At 58.5% G+C, this 17,906-nt stretch overlaps 7 protein-coding genes across 7 annotated transcripts; 5 read left to right on the forward strand and 2 right to left on the reverse strand.

Annotated features, from left to right (window-relative positions):
* Positions 1 to 1,260: 1,260 nt before the first annotated feature.
* On the reverse strand, positions 1,261 to 4,197 carry GGTG_01054 (hypothetical protein). The gene is made up of 2 exons (XM_009218812.1): positions 3,746 to 4,197; positions 1,261 to 3,638 (listed from the first exon to the last, which is right to left on the reverse strand). The coding sequence occupies exons 1-2, from the start codon at positions 3,885 to 3,887 to the stop codon at positions 1,336 to 1,338; spliced, it is 2,445 nt and encodes an 814-aa protein (XP_009217076.1). The 5' UTR covers positions 3,888 to 4,197; the 3' UTR covers positions 1,261 to 1,335.
* Positions 4,198 to 4,298: 101 nt separating this feature from the next.
* On the forward strand, positions 4,299 to 5,180 carry GGTG_01055 (hypothetical protein; the record flags this gene model as incomplete). The annotated part of the gene is made up of 2 exons (XM_009218813.1): positions 4,299 to 4,370; positions 4,465 to 5,180. 2 exons carry the CDS (start codon positions 4,299 to 4,301, stop codon positions 4,888 to 4,890), a joined length of 498 nt encoding a protein of 165 aa, XP_009217077.1. The 3' UTR covers positions 4,891 to 5,180.
* Positions 5,181 to 5,388: 208 nt separating this feature from the next.
* On the forward strand, positions 5,389 to 5,906 carry GGTG_01056 (hypothetical protein; the record flags this gene model as incomplete). The annotated part of the gene is made up of 2 exons (XM_009218814.1): positions 5,389 to 5,451; positions 5,526 to 5,906. The coding sequence occupies 2 exons, from the start codon at positions 5,389 to 5,391 to the stop codon at positions 5,904 to 5,906; spliced, it is 444 nt and encodes a 147-aa protein (XP_009217078.1).
* A 1,239-nt stretch (positions 5,907 to 7,145) lies between these two features.
* On the reverse strand, positions 7,146 to 9,956 carry GGTG_01057 (hypothetical protein; the record flags this gene model as incomplete). Its single annotated transcript, XM_009218815.1, has 1 exon — positions 7,146 to 9,956. The coding sequence occupies one exon, from the start codon at positions 9,954 to 9,956 to the stop codon at positions 7,146 to 7,148; it is 2,811 nt and encodes a 936-aa protein (XP_009217079.1).
* A 751-nt stretch (positions 9,957 to 10,707) lies between these two features.
* On the forward strand, positions 10,708 to 11,048 carry GGTG_01058 (hypothetical protein; the record flags this gene model as incomplete). The annotated part of the gene is made up of 1 exon (XM_009218816.1): positions 10,708 to 11,048. Exon 1 carries the CDS (start codon positions 10,761 to 10,763, stop codon positions 11,046 to 11,048), a length of 288 nt encoding a protein of 95 aa, XP_009217080.1. The 5' UTR covers positions 10,708 to 10,760.
* A 275-nt stretch (positions 11,049 to 11,323) lies between these two features.
* Positions 11,324 to 13,033, forward strand: GGTG_01059 (hypothetical protein; the record flags this gene model as incomplete). Its single annotated transcript, XM_009218817.1, has 3 exons — positions 11,324 to 11,494; positions 11,601 to 11,637; positions 11,746 to 13,033. 3 exons carry the CDS (start codon positions 11,324 to 11,326, stop codon positions 12,906 to 12,908), a joined length of 1,371 nt encoding a protein of 456 aa, XP_009217081.1. The 3' UTR covers positions 12,909 to 13,033.
* A 1,069-nt stretch (positions 13,034 to 14,102) lies between these two features.
* GGTG_01060 (hypothetical protein) lies at positions 14,103 to 17,509 on the forward strand. Its single transcript, XM_009218818.1, has one exon. The coding sequence runs from the start codon at positions 14,720 to 14,722 to the stop codon at positions 16,688 to 16,690; it is 1,971 nt and encodes a 656-aa protein (XP_009217082.1). The 5' UTR covers positions 14,103 to 14,719; the 3' UTR covers positions 16,691 to 17,509.
* The last annotated feature ends 397 nt before the right edge of the window (positions 17,510 to 17,906 follow it).

The following is a 17,906-nucleotide window of genomic DNA, read 5'->3' on the forward strand; positions in this document are numbered from 1 at the left end:
CCTTCATGAATCACTTTGTTCTTCACGTTCTCTGCCTGTAACCCCTAGAGCCCCCATGCCGCGCGGCATGGGAAACCCGACACACACAATCACCCTCATGTTTATGCTGGCTTCTGGGATTGAGCGGCGAGGAATAGACGCGTTCAACTAGATGTAGATGGAGTAAAAGGCAACATGGAACACACATTAGTACAGCTTGGGTAAAAGCAACGTTTCTTTTAATTCATTATCTACGATTCTGACGTTGTTTTCTCTCGTGATTTGGGGACAGTGTTTGCGATTCGCATGGAAGTTGTCAGATGGATAGCAAGAAGGGCACGAGTACCAATCGCAAACGGGTTTGACGAAGACTAAAATGCGAATGGTTAGCAAGTAGTGTAAATCTCAAGCGCGACTGTAAATGCATCCCCCGTGCAAACAAATCCTCGATGGAAGCTTCAACCCTGATCTTGTCACAGATTTCAAGCGCACCCCAAATCAAGACCACAGCAACGACAACAAAGATGATGGCCTTCATTCTGGGAGGTGGGGAAAGGTTGAAGCTCGAAAGGATGAGATTGCTTGGCGTTGAAGTGGAAAGCAAAGCAGAAGCTGGAAGGTGGAAGGAGAAGCGTCCAGAAACGCCAAAGGAAAACAAAGGAGAAAAAGGAAAGGACAAGGACAAGTACGATAGTGAGGAAGAGGGAGCAGAAGTAGAAGAAGAAGATGATGATAAAAAGCTATGATGTAAGCGGTATCCGTCCCGAGAGATGGCTGTATATACCTCAGAGTCTCTCTTCTGCCAAGGGATATGTTTAAATGGACCCCAAGACGTCAAACCAGCAAGCTTAAGCCTGGGAGGCGCAGACGCGCAGTGCATGCATTCCCGCATTTGATTGGTCTCTTTTCCAACTTGCTGCTCGAACCCATTTCTTATTATTGGAAGCCGGCCCCAATGTCTCACTCCATTTCTCCCAACAAAGGGGAGGAGTTTACGCGATTTAGTACCGCCCCGAATGGTAGACGCCAATAGCCAGTCTGCGGACTGCAATTATGCGTCTGAGCCGCATTTCACTCGAATGTGTTGCCGTGCCTGTCGTGGTACGACTCGGTTGACGGCCATATCCTGGGCAGTGACGATCCGGAGCCCGAGACGGAGGGGGGAGAGGCGTCCTTTCCCGAGCTGAGATCTACCAAGTTCTGGATCTCTGCAAAGTCTCCTGGAGCGTGGCTCGGTAAGGGGAAGGTGGGGGAGGCGGCAGGGAGCCTGGTTGAAGTTCGAACCGGATCTGCCCTGGCTGCCAGGAGGCGCGGGTTGTAAGGGAGGAAATTGGAAACGAATAGCAAAGCAAAAACTCAAATTAGCGTGAATATCTCGGCCTCAAACAGCATATTTCCACCCCGCTCTTGCAAGGCTTCTCCGTTCATGAAACCGCGTAGATAACACTCTCCAACCAGATAGTAACTTCCTTCCTTGGCCGTCTCCCGCAGCACATACGGCACCGGCCCGCCATCGAGAACAACCACAATGTCGCCAGCGCGGCTCATGTAGGGGCAGAGGCCGAGCAGCTCGCCGGCTCTCTGGGAGCTCTCGTCGTCCACCACTACCTCGACGGGCCCTACGGGATCCGCGCCAAAGTAGCAAGGACTGCAGCAATCCAATGTGGGACTGAAGTCGTGATCCCGGGCATGCTTGTAGTGCTCTGCCGCATCGCCGTCCCTGCTGTGCCCACCTCGGACGTCGAGGTCCGCCAGCATCCCGCCTTGTGAACCCTCCCTGTTCCACAACCACGTCCTGCGCGCGCCCACCGGGTCGAAGAGCTTGATGAAGGGCGCGGCAAGCTCGCGGGGCGGGGGGCGCCTGTCGTCTGGGTGCTCCGAGTACCCGAAGTGCACCGGAAAGGGCACGATGGACTTGATGGTGCAAACCCTGCGGCCGCGCAGCAGGAGCCCGGTGGTGGCCGCGGCGCTGCCGGACTGGCTAGTCTCGGGGAGGTGGGGCAAGCGAAGCAACTGCGCATCCGGAACCGTCTCTCCGGCGGCCCTATACTTGGTGTCGGGCGACAGGCCCAAGGTCGCCTCGGCCCAGCTCGCCGTGCCGCCGTGCCAAAACGACCAGGTCGGGCGGTCGTCAAGCCCCGGCCCCGTGCCAAGCTCGGGCGGATCGTCAGCCGTCATCTGCTGCCAGCCGCGGTAGCGAGTGGTATGGACGGCCGAAAGGATACGGAGCGATCGGGCTTGGATGATCCACCAGCGGGTAAAGTCGGCGTACGTTTGGACGGTAGTTTTGGCGTAGTCTGGACGGACCAAGGGCGGAAGCCCCTCGACATGCCAGGTTTCGGCGCCAAACTGCAGCAGCGCAAAGATCTTGTCTCGCAGGTCCGAGGCTTCCAGGTCATGCCCGCCCACGAGCACCTCGAGGATTCCCGGCATTTTCTGTGGCTGGCCCTGGCCCGCGAGGTCACCGTCGGGCGTTCCAACCAGGCGCAGGAATATAGCCGGCATCATGGAGAAGCCGTGCCTGTCGTCGGGCATAATGTGCATCATCCTCCTGACGCACTTGGCGGCGCGCAGGACGACGGGCCACAGGAGAGTGTCGCGGCCGCAGTGCACGACTGCGGGTTTCCGGCGCGCGTTGGAGACCTCTTGGAGGACCCAGGTGCGCCTAAACCAAGCAAAATCGCATCTGTGCCACCAACTGCTGAAGAAGTCGTCCATGGGGATCTTGATCTCGAGGCCGGTGGCATCCGTGTGAGCAAAGTCCTTGTGTGGCGCCGCCTGCGGCCCGCCGAGGCACCCATCCACGCCGCGGCCCAAGAAGCGCTCATGGACCGTCCGCAGCGACGCAAACACGTCTTCGCTAGACCACCTGCCCACCTCGACTCTCGGCCCGAGCCAGACGTGCACTTGGGAGGCCTCGGAATATATATGGCGCATGATGGCCACCTGTTCGGCTCGCTCTGCGAGATTGTTTTGATCGATGCAGACATAGTCCGCCCAAAGAAGATATACGCCTCTTTTGGGGCGGATGTGCCGAATGGCATCAAAAAGGTTCCAAGTAATGCAAACATTGTAAACCTCGTCGTCGCTCGCCCCCAACTGGCCTGCCGCCTGCTTTGGAACGCGCACCTGAATAGAGCGACTGCCTCCAGCGCTGCCCCAGCAGTAGCTCAGAGCATTGTATTCGATGTGGTTGCTGTCGCTCATTGGTATTGTCCGAAGCGTGCAGCTGATAGCATCTTCGAAATCTCCGGCGTCGATTGCCATGACGCGAATTTCCTTGGTTTGCTTGTCGAGCGGTGCGTACAGACCAGCAGGCGTCTCCAAGCTGCTAGGGTCTACCCTCGTAGCCGCATAGCCTTCGACCTTGAGCTCCGCTTCGTAGACATAGTTGGCCCAGGCATTAAACGCGGCGCGGGGGATCAACTGGATAAGGTCGCCTCCGCGGATGGATGACACAAGCTTGCGCACTTCGGCGTCGGAGCTGCTTGCTTTGTAGACGTTTTCGTGCCTCTTGGGCTCGAATCTGGCATGAACGTTGCGCTGCACATCATTGATAGGAGCTCGTGCGTGGTTTGAAGGAGAGACGACGCTCAGCGCGAACCAACTCCAGGATGCCTCGTAGGTTCCCCCAAGACTTTCTTCCTCGTGGCTGAAGCCTGAGGATTGCCCCAGCGAAATCAGCGCCGCAACTGGCCATGGGTATCTGAAGAGCCGTAGCTCAGAGGGAAGCCGTAGCTCAGAGGAACTAGGCTGCAAAACTCACCCTGATCGTGTGATACGGTGACTACCGTCAGCTGGTCCACCGATCCGAGCTCGTCTGGAACTCTCAACTCGACATAAGGGCGAGCCGGGCATTTCTCAAAAGCGACTCTGAGGCCAGTAACCTTCCGCGATGCCGTCAACATGTTTGCTCCCAGCCAGCCAAACTGTCATCGCAGTGCCACTGCTTGGCTGATACTAGAAGATAGCTCAACAACCCGATGGAAAGTGCTCGGGACTGGAGTGCGGTTAAAAGCCCGCTTACCTCCGCTACCTCTGTGGTGTCACCACCCCGCATGATGGAGGGGTCTTTGGCTGCGGATGATAGCCAGCGGCTGCGCCATCGGAGGATATGATGCGTGAGAAACTCGAGGACGCCCTGTTTCTTAGCATCGCTCGATCAAGCAGGCGAGCGTACCCGCGAATCACGATCTAGCTCGACGCGGCGCGCCTACAACTGCCCGCCCAAAAAAAGGGCATTGGTCACGGATGTCTGTGGATCAGCGCACACAGCACGGCTGAGCAGCCGGGTTCTCGCTCTAGACCTCTTGTCCGGCATGTTGAGGGCCAGGAGCACATCTGCCGCCGCGGGGGGGCTGTCGGTAATTCAGCAGCACGACGTTGGAAACGTTCCTGCTTGAGGGAGTGCGAGATGAGGACGCGCGGTTGACACCAAAGCAGCAAACACTGATCGCTCTGGATATTGCCTCGTTAATCCTTTAGCTGAGCCAAACCGGCTGGCTCAACAAGCCATTCAGCAGCCAGGGGATCAAATTGCTTCTCGCCCCAGCAAGGCCCGCAAGCACTACCACACCTGCAGCAGCAGCCAGTCGCCAGTCTACCCACGCAGACGTCGTGGGGCCATATATCGATAAGCCTCCCGCCCTAGGCAACGATGGTCAAACTGCCGCAGGAATCAAAGGGGAGGGGAAAGCGACCCTATTGACGGAGCAGCAAGGGCACGAGGAAGCTGAAAGATCGAGCCCAAAAGCCGTGCTCTTGGAGTTCGCGACTCTCCTCCTCGAGATCTGGCACCACCGGCCCCTGGAGATGTGGTTGGCCAAGGTTGGAATGGCGGGTGTTGACGCCTCTCGGCTAGAGAGCCGGCACATGGCCGCGATCCGCTGGCTCGAAATGACGTCGGAGTGACTGTCGCCGCACCACCTCACCGTCGTGGAGCAGTGCCTGGCCATCTGCTCCGGCAGTCTGCGTGCTTGGGAGGAGGACGAGTTTCAGAGACAATTTTGTGAGAAGACTATTCGGCCGCTCCAAGAGAGCTGCAAAGCATGGCTGCCGTCGGCTTGTTATTGATCAGTGGTGAACAACGATCGCGTCTTGTTGGGAGGAAACCCCGCATACTTGGGCACGAGCGAGGAAGGGATCTGTCTGAGGGAGGTGGAGCGGGCCATGTTTATGTATACTAGTTGCCCAGTCATAAGGGCTTTTGTACCGGGCACTCCTTCGTGGCAGTGCAGTGCGAGGCACCCAAGCCTTGTCAAAGTGACGGCGGCAGCATTTTGGTATGTCATGAACAACATTCTATCCTGGCGGAAATCGGTCAAAAATCGGAAGCAGGTCGTGGCACTTACACGGTCGATGGCTCCTGGCCCCCTTTTTCCATTTCCTCACCTGGCCATCACCCTCAGCATGCCCCGTCAACCACCGCACAGTGTCTTCAACTGCCCAGCCCTCAACGGCCACCGCGTTGGCGTAGCCTCTCCACAGAAACGAAAATCCAATCGATGCTGCATCCTAGCAGCGATAAGAATACCAAATAGGGCTAGGTCGTCCACCGATGCGGCTGCCCCTCGGTGGTGTTCGAAGCCGGGTGGGACACGCTGAAGGTCTTGACCGAGGACAATACCTGCGAGTCCATCTCATGGTCTGACGCGCCCGAGACTGCCGGCAGGCTCGAATGGGTCTTTGTCGAGGAGCCGGCCATCGTCAACGCGTCGGCGGCGGACCTCAAGCGGCGGTTCAGGGAGTGGGCGCTTTCCGAGAACCCAGACGGTATCATCCTGGACCCGCCGCGCTACCAGTACTTCGTCCAGGCGGACTGGGAGTCGCTCTTGAGCGCCTCCAACAACGGCTTGAACAAGTGGACGCCCGACCACGGCACGAGCAGGATATGGCGTGATGGCCCAGTCATTGGGAACAGTGGCTAGCGGATCTACGCAAAGTGGAATCGTGAAGCGAATCCCTATCGCTAACCCAACTTGATCTCCGACCACTCCGCATCCTTGAACGCGGGCTTGAACACCTTGCCCAGCCCCCGTCTCTCCCACATGCTCCTGTCTCCCGTGCGCTCGAGCAGCATGACGTAGTACAAGTCCCACTCGCTCTCGCTCCTCTCCCGGGGCACGTAGTAGTTCCAGACCGGGCACTCCTCCTCCGTCAGGCTTTTCGCGTCGCTGATCGCAATGAAGATCTGCGTCACTCCGTTGCGAGCCTTGGCCCAGCGTTCCGGGAGTGTAATGGTTCCGCACCAGTCGCTCGCGTCGTCAAGGATATCGCAGCGCCGCAGCGGCCTCAAAACTGCTTCGCGTGCTCCGTCCTTGCTGCTGTCGCCGGTCGTGTGGGCGCTGCTGCTCCTACTAAACGTGCTGCTAGTCCCGTCTTCGTCGTGGTCGTTGTCGTCGCTGTTGCCAACTTCGGCCTCATCCTCCTTCTCCTTCTCCTCGGCAGCCTTTCCGTTCACCCGGATCCCGCCCTCGTCGACAGACTCGCGACGCGAAGCATCTCCCTGCTCTGGCGGTTCCGCTGACCTTGACTGGCGAAAATCAGTTGAAATCCTCTCCTCTGGTACCTCTCGTTCGCGACCACCTTGGGCGATACATTGATCAAGCCTGACGATCACTTTGAGCTCGGTGAGCCAGGTCCAGAACTGTAGCACCCGCATCGGGCGGCTCTCGTCGATGGGTGGGCAATCTCCGATCCCTACACCAAAAGGGTGATCGGGCAGGATGCTTCTGAAATCTGTTCCTGCCAACGCCCCAGGTCGAATGGGGCGGCCGTAGCTGTCCACATTTTCTGTGTCCCTGTCTTTGTAGTTATTAACAACAGGGTTCTGGTATGGGTGAGGGGAACTTTGAAGATGATTCTGTGGGGGATAATAGGCCGGATGAGTACGAGGATAAAAGCTGGGAGGAGGAGGATAATGGCCAGGAGGAGGAGGATAATGGCTGGGAGGAGGGAGATAACGGCTGGGAGGAGGAGGAGGGCCTTGATCATAAGAAAAGGGTGGCGGGACCGAATGGGGCGGAGGGCGGTCAGGGTGCGGCTTCGGTTTTCTGTGAGAATCATTTGTTCGATTAACTTTTAAACGTCTGTAGTTGAGGACCCACCAGCGGCTGCGCTCCAGTGTGACAAAAAGGCCCCTGGGGCAATCATGATGCGCCGGGGCTTTACCTTCTCTTTATCACTATCTCCTCGATACCATCACTGTTGCTTTCGCTGCTGCTTCTGCTGCTGCCGCTGCCGCTGCCGCTGTTGCTACTGCTACTGCTGCTGATCCTATGGGTAGTGCGCCTGCTGAACTGGCCGTGCGCCTTGGGGACTCTGCGGTGATGGTGGCGGCCATAAACCGTCCTGTCTGAGCGGTGTGAGGTTCTGCGTCGGGTTTTTGGTTCATCGCTGCTGTCTGCGTCCTCGTCGCTAAAGTCGTCGTAGTACTCATCCTGAACATTGTAGTATTCTGGGATGATCCCCTTCAAGTAGTGTTTGTTGGATACCATGCGGATATTTCCGGAATGCTTGGAGCGGCTGCGTGGGTCTGGAGCATCCTGGAGGTTGACCGCTCTCCCTTTATAGCCCCTCCAGCGCTCCTCATGGCTAGTATCCTCACCGCAATGGCTACTGTCCCAGAGCGGTAAGAGGTTTCCTTCTTCGTCTCGTATATACCAAAAAATCCAGGTGTGGTCCCTCAGCCATTCCTGGACGTTCTGCAAAGTACCGCCGATCATATCGAGCGAATAGTCAGCTTTGCCCCCCATCCAGCCCGCCCACGACCAGCTGGGGAATTCGTTACTGCCGAACCCTTCTTGCTCAAGCCTACAGGTGCAATTCCCAAGGGAATCCTGAGAGCAAGGGATGATTGACGAAGTGCTTTGTCCAGCTCTTGTTCTCAGCTTAAACCGGCGGGGGCAGCGCCTAGGTTTCCGTCTCTGTAGAGCTGAAAGAGGCATCCACAATAAGGCGAGGTCAAAGTGGGAAGTGGGAAGGCCATGCAAAAGAGGCGCACGCATATGTTTGTGAAGGAGCCACGAGGTGCCCTGAAAGGCTGCCAGCACGTCTTTAGGCTTCGTTAGAGTGCGCCCCGTGTATTGCTCGACACATTTCATATAGACCCAGAATGCTCTGCGCCGGAGTTCGCCGAGTGTCTTTAGTGGTGAGTCAGCCGAGTTGAGAGACCAGCCGTCGTCGTCCCCTGCGTAGCCCTCATGGGGTCCGTGAGCCGTGGTGTGCTGATTGGCTCTTTGGCCATTGTTGGAATCAGCCTCGATGTTGCTTTCGCTCTTGATATCACCTTCATCTTTTCGGCGCTCCTTCCTGCTGCCTCGCCTGTGTTTTTGCCTGGATTCTCGTTTGCTCTTCTTGCTTTGGCCATTGCTAGTGTTGGTATCGTTGAAGATATCCTGAGTTTGAAGCGACCGCCGGCATTGGAAGTAGACCTTGCCTTCGGCGAATATCAAGCATCGCGTTGAAAGAAGTCGTTCCTGGTATGTCCATCCGCGACTGCTCCATGTCGATCCTTGAATGACGCTTTCCGGGCCCCTAAAGGCGAGTAATCCAAGTCCAGGACTATACGGCGCAATAAGAGGGATCTCGGAAGCGGAGGCTTGAAAATCTTCTGCAAAGCGCACGCTCTTCGTGGTCGCTGTTTCTGGACCTTGGGTCGTATGCTGGGGGTCGCCCGGCGAGAACGGCAGATGGCGGATGTCGCCTGCCAACCACGGTGGCCTACCGCCTGTCCGGATTGCGTGGCTTACTGCCCTCAACCCCGTGGTCGCATCGTCTCCGTCTGCAGCGCAAATGGTGAAATGCGCATGACCGTACACCAGGTGCATGGATTTGGCATTGAGCTCCCAAGAGCTGAGGCTGTCTTGGACGATGCAGAGAGAATCGATCCAGAGATAGCGCTTTCCCAGCCGCCAAACCAAAAGGATAGCATCCTGAATGGTCTGGGGCAATTTCGGCCATGCGCTTTTAAGCCCGAGCTTTTGGATGTGCACCATAACATTCGATCTAGTGGACGTGTACGGGGCCGAATGCCCCTGCCCCCATACGTAGCTGAGGGCCACGTATGGCGCCGGCTTTTTGCGGATCATGGGCAGTGGCTTTAGTTGCATCTCCTCGACGTCGATAACGCCAAAGTAGGAGCCTTTGACGAGCCGGCGGAACTCCTCCTCCGTGTCGTATCGTGTCTCCTTTGCTCCGCAACCGCCTTGGCCGTGCGTGTTGGCACATGTGTCAATCCACGAGCTGATGAGGGCCAGCTTCTCGTCATCGGGGAGCCGAGGGCGGCCAAAAAAGCGAGCCTCGGCCGGGCCGGCGGTACGAGGAGCGACACACACAAGGAAGACGCTTTTCTCTTGACGGCCTTCCTGGGCTTCTTCTGATTCCTGTCTCCACGACAGCCGAATCCTTCTGGATCGATTGACAACCTGACCGCTGTCAGAGCGCGAGCGGCCGTCAATCTCCCACGACAAGTTGAGAGTGGCCTCGCGCGACGGAGACTCGATGGGCCTGTCACCGGCAATGGCCTTCCACAAGATATCGCACAAGCAACATTCATCCTTTCTCGAGTCAATCTCGGCCAGAGTCGAAAATTGCTTGCTGCTATGCCCGGGAGACAGGCCGAGCGGGGAGCGAATGTCTTGTTCAGGATTGCCGATGGTGCTTGCAGGTGGCGTGCTGCTTGGCCCCGGCGCCCAACCATTACTCTGAGCACTCGGTATGCTTTCCGGTGTAACCCTGAACTTGCCTGAGCTCAAGTCCAGCTGTAGGCATACCGAGCAGAGACGCTGGTCCTTTGCTTTTTCTGTACTCATCTCCGCCAAAGGGGCTGGTGGGATATTGCATTCCACGCCGCGATGAATGGCTTGAGGGAATGAGAACAAAGAATGTCTTGCGATGAGGACTCGAGAAAGTGCGGGGTCAGAGGGGAGACTGCCAGTTGGCCTGCGGCTGATGCTGATGGTCAGGTTCTGGATCATGTTGTGTACGGGGAGTGATTGCCATGCAGAAGAGGGACCTCCGATCCGGCGTGCCAAGCTATCCCCTTTGCTCCGTAGCCTGACCAGCTCGTTCCTGCCACCTTGGCCCGACTGAAGGCGGCTTGCCGGATGTCCTTTTCACTAGCGCGTCCAGCATAATTGCCTGCTGCACGAGCGCAAGAGAATGTGTGGTGATGGTGCATTCGGCGGAGTATGTCCCATAAAACAGAAGAAAAAAACGGTTGCCTTCTAGATGCCCTCAATAGGGAATCTTGAGGGCACGTTTCGCACATCCGTCGGAGTTCCATTGAGGTTTCTCCTGCCCATTTAACATCGAGATCTTCTTTGAGACATCCCGTTCGCAGACCCTTTGGAGGTCTTCCGACTCTATGGCCCATGGGGCTATCCGTGGGGCTATGTTCTCCCTGCCTGCAGGGAGGCTGCGCTTCATGTGGTGTTGCATTTGCCTGTTTTTCTTTTCCTATTTTGTTTCTCCCTTCTTACGAACAAGGAATAGACCGCCGTTTACCGCACCCGTCTCATCCTTTCCAATCCTGTTGTAAAGGGGCCAGCCCTTTGACGCAGACGAGGCTATGAAAAAACAAAAATCGAAATAAGAGGCAAAGAAACGGGCACTAAGATGACAGCACACGTACAAGCTTTTGATATTTGCCTATTTTTTTCTGATCGGCGGGCCGGCATTTGACCCGTCGCCGCTTGGGCGCGCGCCGTTCTGGCAGCGTTTCAAGGGTTCAGTTTCGTGTTGGCTGCCGAGCCGGCTGTCTGAGAATTCTCTTCTGGTCCATGGATGCCACACTGCCTGTGCCGTCCTGCTCGCCCGGCTGGATTCCTCTGTTCCCGTTTGTCAGGGCCTGCAACCGTCGACCTTGCCGTCGCCACCGCGGGCCCGTCTACTCAGGCGCATGCATTGCATTGCCACGGGGCGGCCTCGAGCCCGCGACACGAGACGATGGTGTTTTTAACCGGCAGGCGCCCGAGGGACTCCCTGCTGCCGTGTCTATCGTTGCGAGCCGTGGCCGAGTATGGGCGGCGATTTGCCACGCGGGCGGGTGGTGCGAGGGATGTGAGTGATAGCGGTGGATGAAGGATCGATCTGTCCAGCTAGATCATGTCCATCTTTCCGCTTCTTTCTACAACCTTCTCCCCAGCTGCCATTATCGTCAGTTGTATCCATTCGTTTTCTTCCTACAACATAGGCTTTTCCCTGCGACTCTTGACGCGAGGCCGTCTCTCATGAGTGAGTGACCTCTCCTGCTGCAACACCCGCTCAAACCACCGGGAATCGACCTCTCTGTTCCAAGCCAGGCCTAAAGACATAGTCAGACAATAGAGCGTGTGGGGAGAGCATGGACTCCCTCGTGAATCCACCAGAGGCCACCAGCGGCCTGCAGAGGCTGGCAATTGCCATCATATTCGTCTTCGCAGCGCTCGCGCTCGTCATCATCGTGCTCAGGGCCGTCGGGAGGATAAGAACACGCCAATTCGGGCTCGACGACTGGCTAATATCGGTCGCCATGGTAAGGAGACCACCACCCTCCTGGCTACCGCTAAACCTCAGAGTCCAGTCCCCGATCAAGGCCATGGGTGTTGCTCTCTGTGCGCTAACAGTCGTCATAAACCAAGTTCCTTTCGGTATTGGAGACCATCTTCAGCTACTTTTGTCAGTACTGTTAAAATGTTACCTGCAGCGAGCAAGTCCTGAGGGCGCCTTACAGGCACGTGGAGCTAACGACGATGCATGTCGTAAACATGCAAAACAACAAATCAGTCATCAAAACCAACTACGTGGGAATACGTCCAGAGAATGTACCGCCGCACGACCCGGTGGCAGGCGAGGTGTGGAATTACTTGGTGCAGGTGTTCTACAACCCGATCCTGGCCCTGGCAAAGTCGTCGGTGCTCATCTTCCTGCTGCGGCTGTTTGGGCAGCAGAACGGGACGCGGCGGCTGATACACTGGCTCAACGCGGTCAACCTGCTGCACATGGCGGCGTCGCTGGGGGCCATCACGTTCCAGTGCACGCCCGTGTCGCTCGCGTGGAACCCGGGCAGCAGCAGCAGCAGGGGCGGGCGGTGCGTCGACCGGGCGGTGCTCTTCACGGCCATGGCGACCTTCAACATAGCCACGGACCTGGTGGTGCTGGGCCTGCCGCTGTGGATCCTGTCGGGGCTCCAGATCCCGCGGCGGACCAAGCTGGCGCTGCTGGGCGTGTTCCTGCTCGGCTTCCTCGTCACCATCACGTCCGTCGCCCGGCTGGTGATCCTAGTGCGCGGCCTGTTCGGGCTGTCGGCCGCCGGGCGCACGGGCGACATCGGTTTCGTGACGTCGGCCATCGAGACGAACCTGGCGCTCGTCACGGCGTCGGCCCCGGCTCTGCGGCCGCTGCTTCGAGGCAGGGGCCGGGGTCGGGGCGGGTGGCTACCCATGGCCGGGCGGGCAGCCGACGTGGAAATGGGACAGCCAACCACGGCAACGCAAGGCGGCAGGGGAGGGCGCGGAGTAGGGAGGCCGGTGGTTGTGGTGGTGAGGGAGCCTCAGGGGTCTCGGGGGGAGAAGGAGCAGCAAACGATGACGAGCAACAGCAACAGCAACAGCAACAGCAACGCTAGTGGCGGCGGCGGGGACAGCACGATGCGGGTCAGTGACGTGCAGCGCGAGATCGACCGACTGGTCAAGGAAATGGAGCTGGCGCGAGCAGCGCTTGGCAGCAGCGGCGGCGCTGGGAGGGGCACAGGCGGACCTGGGGCGGCGCCTATGATGGGCGGCGCCGTCGGGGAGCAGCGGCGGCAGCAACAGACGAAGCGACAGCAGCCCCGGCGCAACTACGCCGAGGAGCGCATGTCTCGCTATGGAGATCGCCGCTTCGGGCTTGTCCACGCCTCGCCGGCGATGCCAGGACCGGACAAGGCGAGCGGGCCACGCTTCTTCTGAGCGAGCGGGCAGGCTGTCGGGATTCTTGTCGATATGCGGGTGTTTCTTTCCTTGTCCTTCCTGTCTCCTTTTTTGCTCATCCCTAGTCAATATCCAAGGTTACACGACAGGCGTCTCGGCTTCCCCCAACGTCAATCAAGAAATCTTGAGAAAACACCTCAGCTCCGTCGCTTGTGGGCCACGATTTGCATATAGCGCAGCGCTAGACCAGCGCGGGCAGGTGGAGCGTGCCGACCCAACCCCATGGGGCCGAGTCAAGGCTAATTGCCAAGGGCGAACAGCGACATTGCATCCTTTCTGTTGGCTGTGTGATATCATGCTTCATGTTTTCCTTCCAGTGCGTGTATGCTTGCTGCTTGCTCCCTGTGTCCTTGAGAAGTATACTCTGGGTGTTCCGACGATTGTTATTGTGGAGGCTGCACGCGCCATTTTTCTCTTGCTCTCGTGAAGGAACATGCTTGGGCAGACGCAGCGCGAGTCGTGGTCTATTGTGCGAGCAAAAGATAAGGTGGGCTTGGGTAGGTTGGAGGTACCTTTTTAGGCAGGATAACCGGGCGTATGGAAGACCGACCGACGCACACGCGGGGTACGTGCTACTTCGGGTAGTATCTTGGGCTATCGGCTGCAGGCAATCGGCAAGCCAGATGACAATCCCAGATTGCCGTGGAAATCCCGACGGGTGGGTGGGGGCAAGCCCTCACGTTGGGTGCTTGGCCTGTTTTCCCGGGCTGGCAGCAGGCGCTGACGTTCCATCACAGGTCTTGGTCGTGTGCGACGCATCTCCTCGGCGCGTTGTCTTGCTGACCAAAACCTGCCTGCTTGACTGGCTGCCGGCCTTCTCTGGCACGTGGGACGGCACCCGAGATAAGGGATTTGGGCACGAGTTCCTGGCACCCACTAGCCCATGATTGACTGCAGCCCGTGGTGGGTTGCCCCCCAAGCTGGGACTGACTAGGGGGCCTGGTTGGGATGGGAGTGGGACAGCATGACGGCAGCGGCCAGCCCTGACTGGATGACGGAGCCAGAGACCCCTTATCTCTTGTGCTTGCGCTGGGCGAGGCAGGCACGACAGGGCAGCGGGCACCTGCCCGGTTACTCAGACTCAGAGGCTAGGACGTCGAGAGATAACCTAATTGGGGGTGTGGGTGGTGCCTGCCCGCCTCCTCGAGGTGAGCCGGCTGTCTCGGACAACAGCCACCCTATCTGACGGCTGGCTCCTGCCCATCCGCCTTGACTCCCTCCTTCCTGATCAGCATTTTGTTTCCCCCTCCTTTTCCTCTCATCCTCTTTCTGCCTTTGTCTCCTCTCCCCGTTTCTCACCTGCACAAAGACGCTGCAGCCGACCAGACCAGACGGCACGCGAGCGCTGCTTCTGCATCGTGGGCCGCCGAGACCCATCGGAATTCCCATCCATGCCATCCCACCTCTGACGGCTTGAGACCCCCACAAAGACACGACACAGCTGCATGCCTACCCGACTCGGTGCTGGCGCATGCGTGCCCAGCTAAAAACGACCTTGGCTGCCTTTGCTTAGGCCATCACAGGACACAACACAGCGCCGCACACCGCCCGCCCAATCTGATCGTCCGTTGATGCCTCACCAGTGATTGATCCTTGGCTGCGCGTTACTGTGCGCCGTGCGCCAAAAACTAGGGTCCCGCCTAGTCAGGCGCGAAATCACCTGTTTCCTGTCGGTCGGTCCCTGGATCGCCTGCCCCCTGGCACCCTGCATCGCCTCAACAAGTCCACCATGCCCCTGCACGTGACCCGCGCAACAAGGGTCCGCTGCCCTTCTCCTTGTCCAGGACAAAATGTTGTCTCCGAGGGGCCTCCTTCTTTTTGCCAAAGCCAACAAGCCCACCACCACCCGGCCGCAGAAGACCGCCGACGACAGCACCGCTGCCACCATCACCACTACCGCCACAAACCCCACAAACACCCGCGCCAGCTCGGCCCAGCCGCAGCAGCAGCCGCCACAGGTCCAGCAACATCCGCACCAGCAGAGCCCCTTCGCCCCGTCTCTCGCCGGATCCCGCCCCTGGGACTCCTCGCCAGCGACCCCGAAGGATGAATCCGACTGCACTGACCGTAACACCAGCGGCTGTGGCAGTAAAATCACCACTGCCACTACTATCCCCACGTCGCCTGCCGACTCTACAACCTCTCACCACACAATGACTGTGAGGCCTCGCCCGAGGCTCGGCCCCGGCGCCGGGTCTGTCGTTGTCTCGACTCCCGCAGCCGTCAGTCCCTTGACGAGCCACTGCTCAAGCCCTCCACAGAGCACCACGAGCCCCGTCTGCATTCCCTCGACCCGCCACCAGCAGCGCGAAGCGAAGAAGCGCTACAACCACCACCAGCATCAGCACCAACCCGCCGCCCGCCGCGACAACCACAGCCCCGACGTTATCCCGCCTTCGGTTGCCGCCCTCCTAGCCGTCACGAGCATCCCTCGCTCCAGGCTCCAGAGGTCCTCGGGCCTGGCTGTGGGAGTCGCCCGCCAACGCGTGCCTCATGATGACTCGATGACCGTTGGTGCCATCATGCAGCGCGCGCAGAGGGCCGAGAAAGAGATCAGCTTGAGCCTATCGGGCGATCCTATGGGCCTCCTGCTCGGCACCTCGGACAAGGGCCAGGACTCGGACTCTGCCCCTTTCGCCACCGACTTCGACGACGACGCCTCGTCGGTTGCTGGGAGCACCCACAGCACCAACCTGTCTGGCCACACCGTTTCGGTCGAATCCTTCCTATCACTCGGCGACTCGTTTGCCTCCCTCAGCAGCCAGTCCCAAATCGCCTCCCCACGCACTCCCGCCACACCCCCATCGCCTTATACACCATCGTGCCGCTCCACCTCGTCTCGCCGGAGGAGCTCTCATGGCCCGTTGCGTCGCCGGCTCGAGCCGGTCTCGCCGCCCTCCGGGAGTGCCGCCTCCGACGACCACCCTCTAGCCGCAAAGTGCCCCGCCGTGTCAGTCGCCCCTGTTGACGAACTCGATTTCCGCGTCTTCGGCTCCTCGCCCGCTCCCTCGGGCGAGTGGCGAGGCTTCGACATGGCCTTGCCCTTGCAACCGCTCAAGTCGGCTTTCAAGAGCAACCTCACAGCTTCTCTCCGGGCGCTGAAAAACGCGGCCCGCTCCATCTCGACACTTGGGCAGGCCTCAATCCCGCCCGAGGACTTCCTGACTCGGTCGATACTGACTATCGACCCGCGTGTACCCTTCACCGACGAGCGCAGGCCGCCACAGCTCGACGAAGAGCCCAGCGCTGCCCTCCGCCGATACCTCAACCCGATCACAAGTGCACGTATAGAGTCGCGCCCGCCCTCAGCACCCCCCGCTGCCCGCTCGTCCTTCACCGCATCGATCCAGATGCAGACCTACAAAGTACGACGCGTTCGGCCCAGTGCTGATACAGCTTCGCCGGCCGGAATTCCTCACCCCAGCCCGCAACTTGGCCAGCCTCCTGTGCAAGATTCGACCGAGGGAGCCGCGGGCCCGGAGGCCCCGACCGATGCCGTACCACCTGGCTCATCGGACTCTGCCTCGGCCGCCCCAACAGCCCCGTTGGCCATTCCGGGCCGCCAACGTGAGATGCGCGAAAACTCGGACTTCATCCGCATTGCCGTCATGGAGATGGCCATGCGAAAGAGGGGGAAGCTGGATGACCAGCGGCCTGGTCGGGCACGATGGGCGCTGCCTGCGCGAAGGACCAGCACCACACCATACCAAGTTGGACCGGATGGTGTTCCCGTCAGATGGGTTGCCATTGCTGCTATGTGACGGGTCGGGATAAATCTGCATATCATGCCACACGGCATCTTGCATTGTTTTTTGCCATCTTCTTTCTCTTTCTCTTATCGTTATCGGTGTCAAACAGCATTTATCAGCATTTTGGATTTTGTTTTCTAGGGTTTGTGTATTTGCGTCATGTTAGCGGAATGGCGAACTGGGAACCCAATATCATGCTCTGCAGCAGATGTCCTTGAGATTTGGCGTTTTACTACTTTTTTTTCTGTCTCCTGGGCTCGCCTCACGCCTGCTAGAATTGTAATTGCATTTTCTTGGAAAAGTCTTGTGGCCGCTCATCTACCCCATATCTGCCGTACATGCCCAGAAGTACCGGTCTTGCCGGCCTTTAGGGTCTAGCTGGACTAGCCATCACTCCACAAGTGCATGGGGGCTGGGTTGGGGTCGACAAGATTTTTTTCTTTTTCTTTTATGGGTTCAGGTGGCACCCGGATGGACCCGATATCCCTGCTCTATCCCTGCTCTGATGCGCACCGAGGAAAAGAAGAGAAGAAAAAAGACAGGAAGAAGGATCAACCGATATCGGCCCTGCCGTTATGTGTGCGTCATGCTTTAGCTTGATTGCGATGTGGCCGGGCCGCTCCGTCTTACGACACGCCATGGCCAGCACACATGCGTCCGGCACCCATGCGTGACCGAGTTGGCTTGCACCGACCGACCTGGGGTTGGCGTGGATCTTAGGAACCTGAGACAGTATCGGGACTAAGCCGAGTCACAGACGGGTTTGCTTCCCTCCCCAGACCTCGGCTTGGGCAGGCCGAGCCGGCCGAGTTGGAATAAAAAAAAAGGGGGTGTAATTGCCCAACCTAGGCATACAAGCACCGGCACATATGTGCCGGCTGTCTAGATGTATGTAGGTAGGTAGGTACCCAGAAACATTACAAGCAGGCGGATTGCGCAAAAAAAAAAAAAAGCGTGATGTCGGGCATGCCCTCGGCAAAACAAGTCGACGCCCGCCCCGTGCATCCCGCCTCCTTTTCGCACCGTCCCAGCCCCTTGGTCAGGATTGACCCTCTGTGGGCACGTGTAAAAACCAGCAGACATGTGCCTCGCAACAAGGTCGGATACAAATGCCTGGGGAGGCGGGTAGACAGTTAGGCAGTTAGGGGTATATATCAGCGCACACATATCATGTACATTTCTACTCGCAACCTCCGCCGGGCCGTCACGTCACATCACGTCCAGGGGA

This window comes from Gaeumannomyces tritici, assembly GCF_000145635.1.
Source record: "Gaeumannomyces tritici R3-111a-1 unplaced genomic scaffold supercont2.1, whole genome shotgun sequence".
Taxonomy (NCBI): domain Eukaryota; kingdom Fungi; phylum Ascomycota; class Sordariomycetes; order Magnaporthales; family Magnaporthaceae; genus Gaeumannomyces; species Gaeumannomyces tritici.

What these genes read in the sequence shown, in the direction of transcription:
- GGTG_01054 (XM_009218812.1), bottom strand. Translation starts at nt 3,887, where the DNA reads ATGTTGACGGCATCGCGGAAGGTTACTGGCCTCAGAGTCGCTTTTGAG. An exon ending in CACCGTATCACACGATCAGG is followed by an intron (nt 3,639 to 3,745) that starts GTGAGTTTTGCA and finishes GGCAATCCTCAG; the next exon opens with GCTTCAGCCACGAGGAAGAA.
- GGTG_01060 (XM_009218818.1), top strand. Translation starts at nt 14,720, where the DNA reads ATGTTGTCTCCGAGGGGCCTCCTTCTTTTTGCCAAAGCCAACAAGCCC.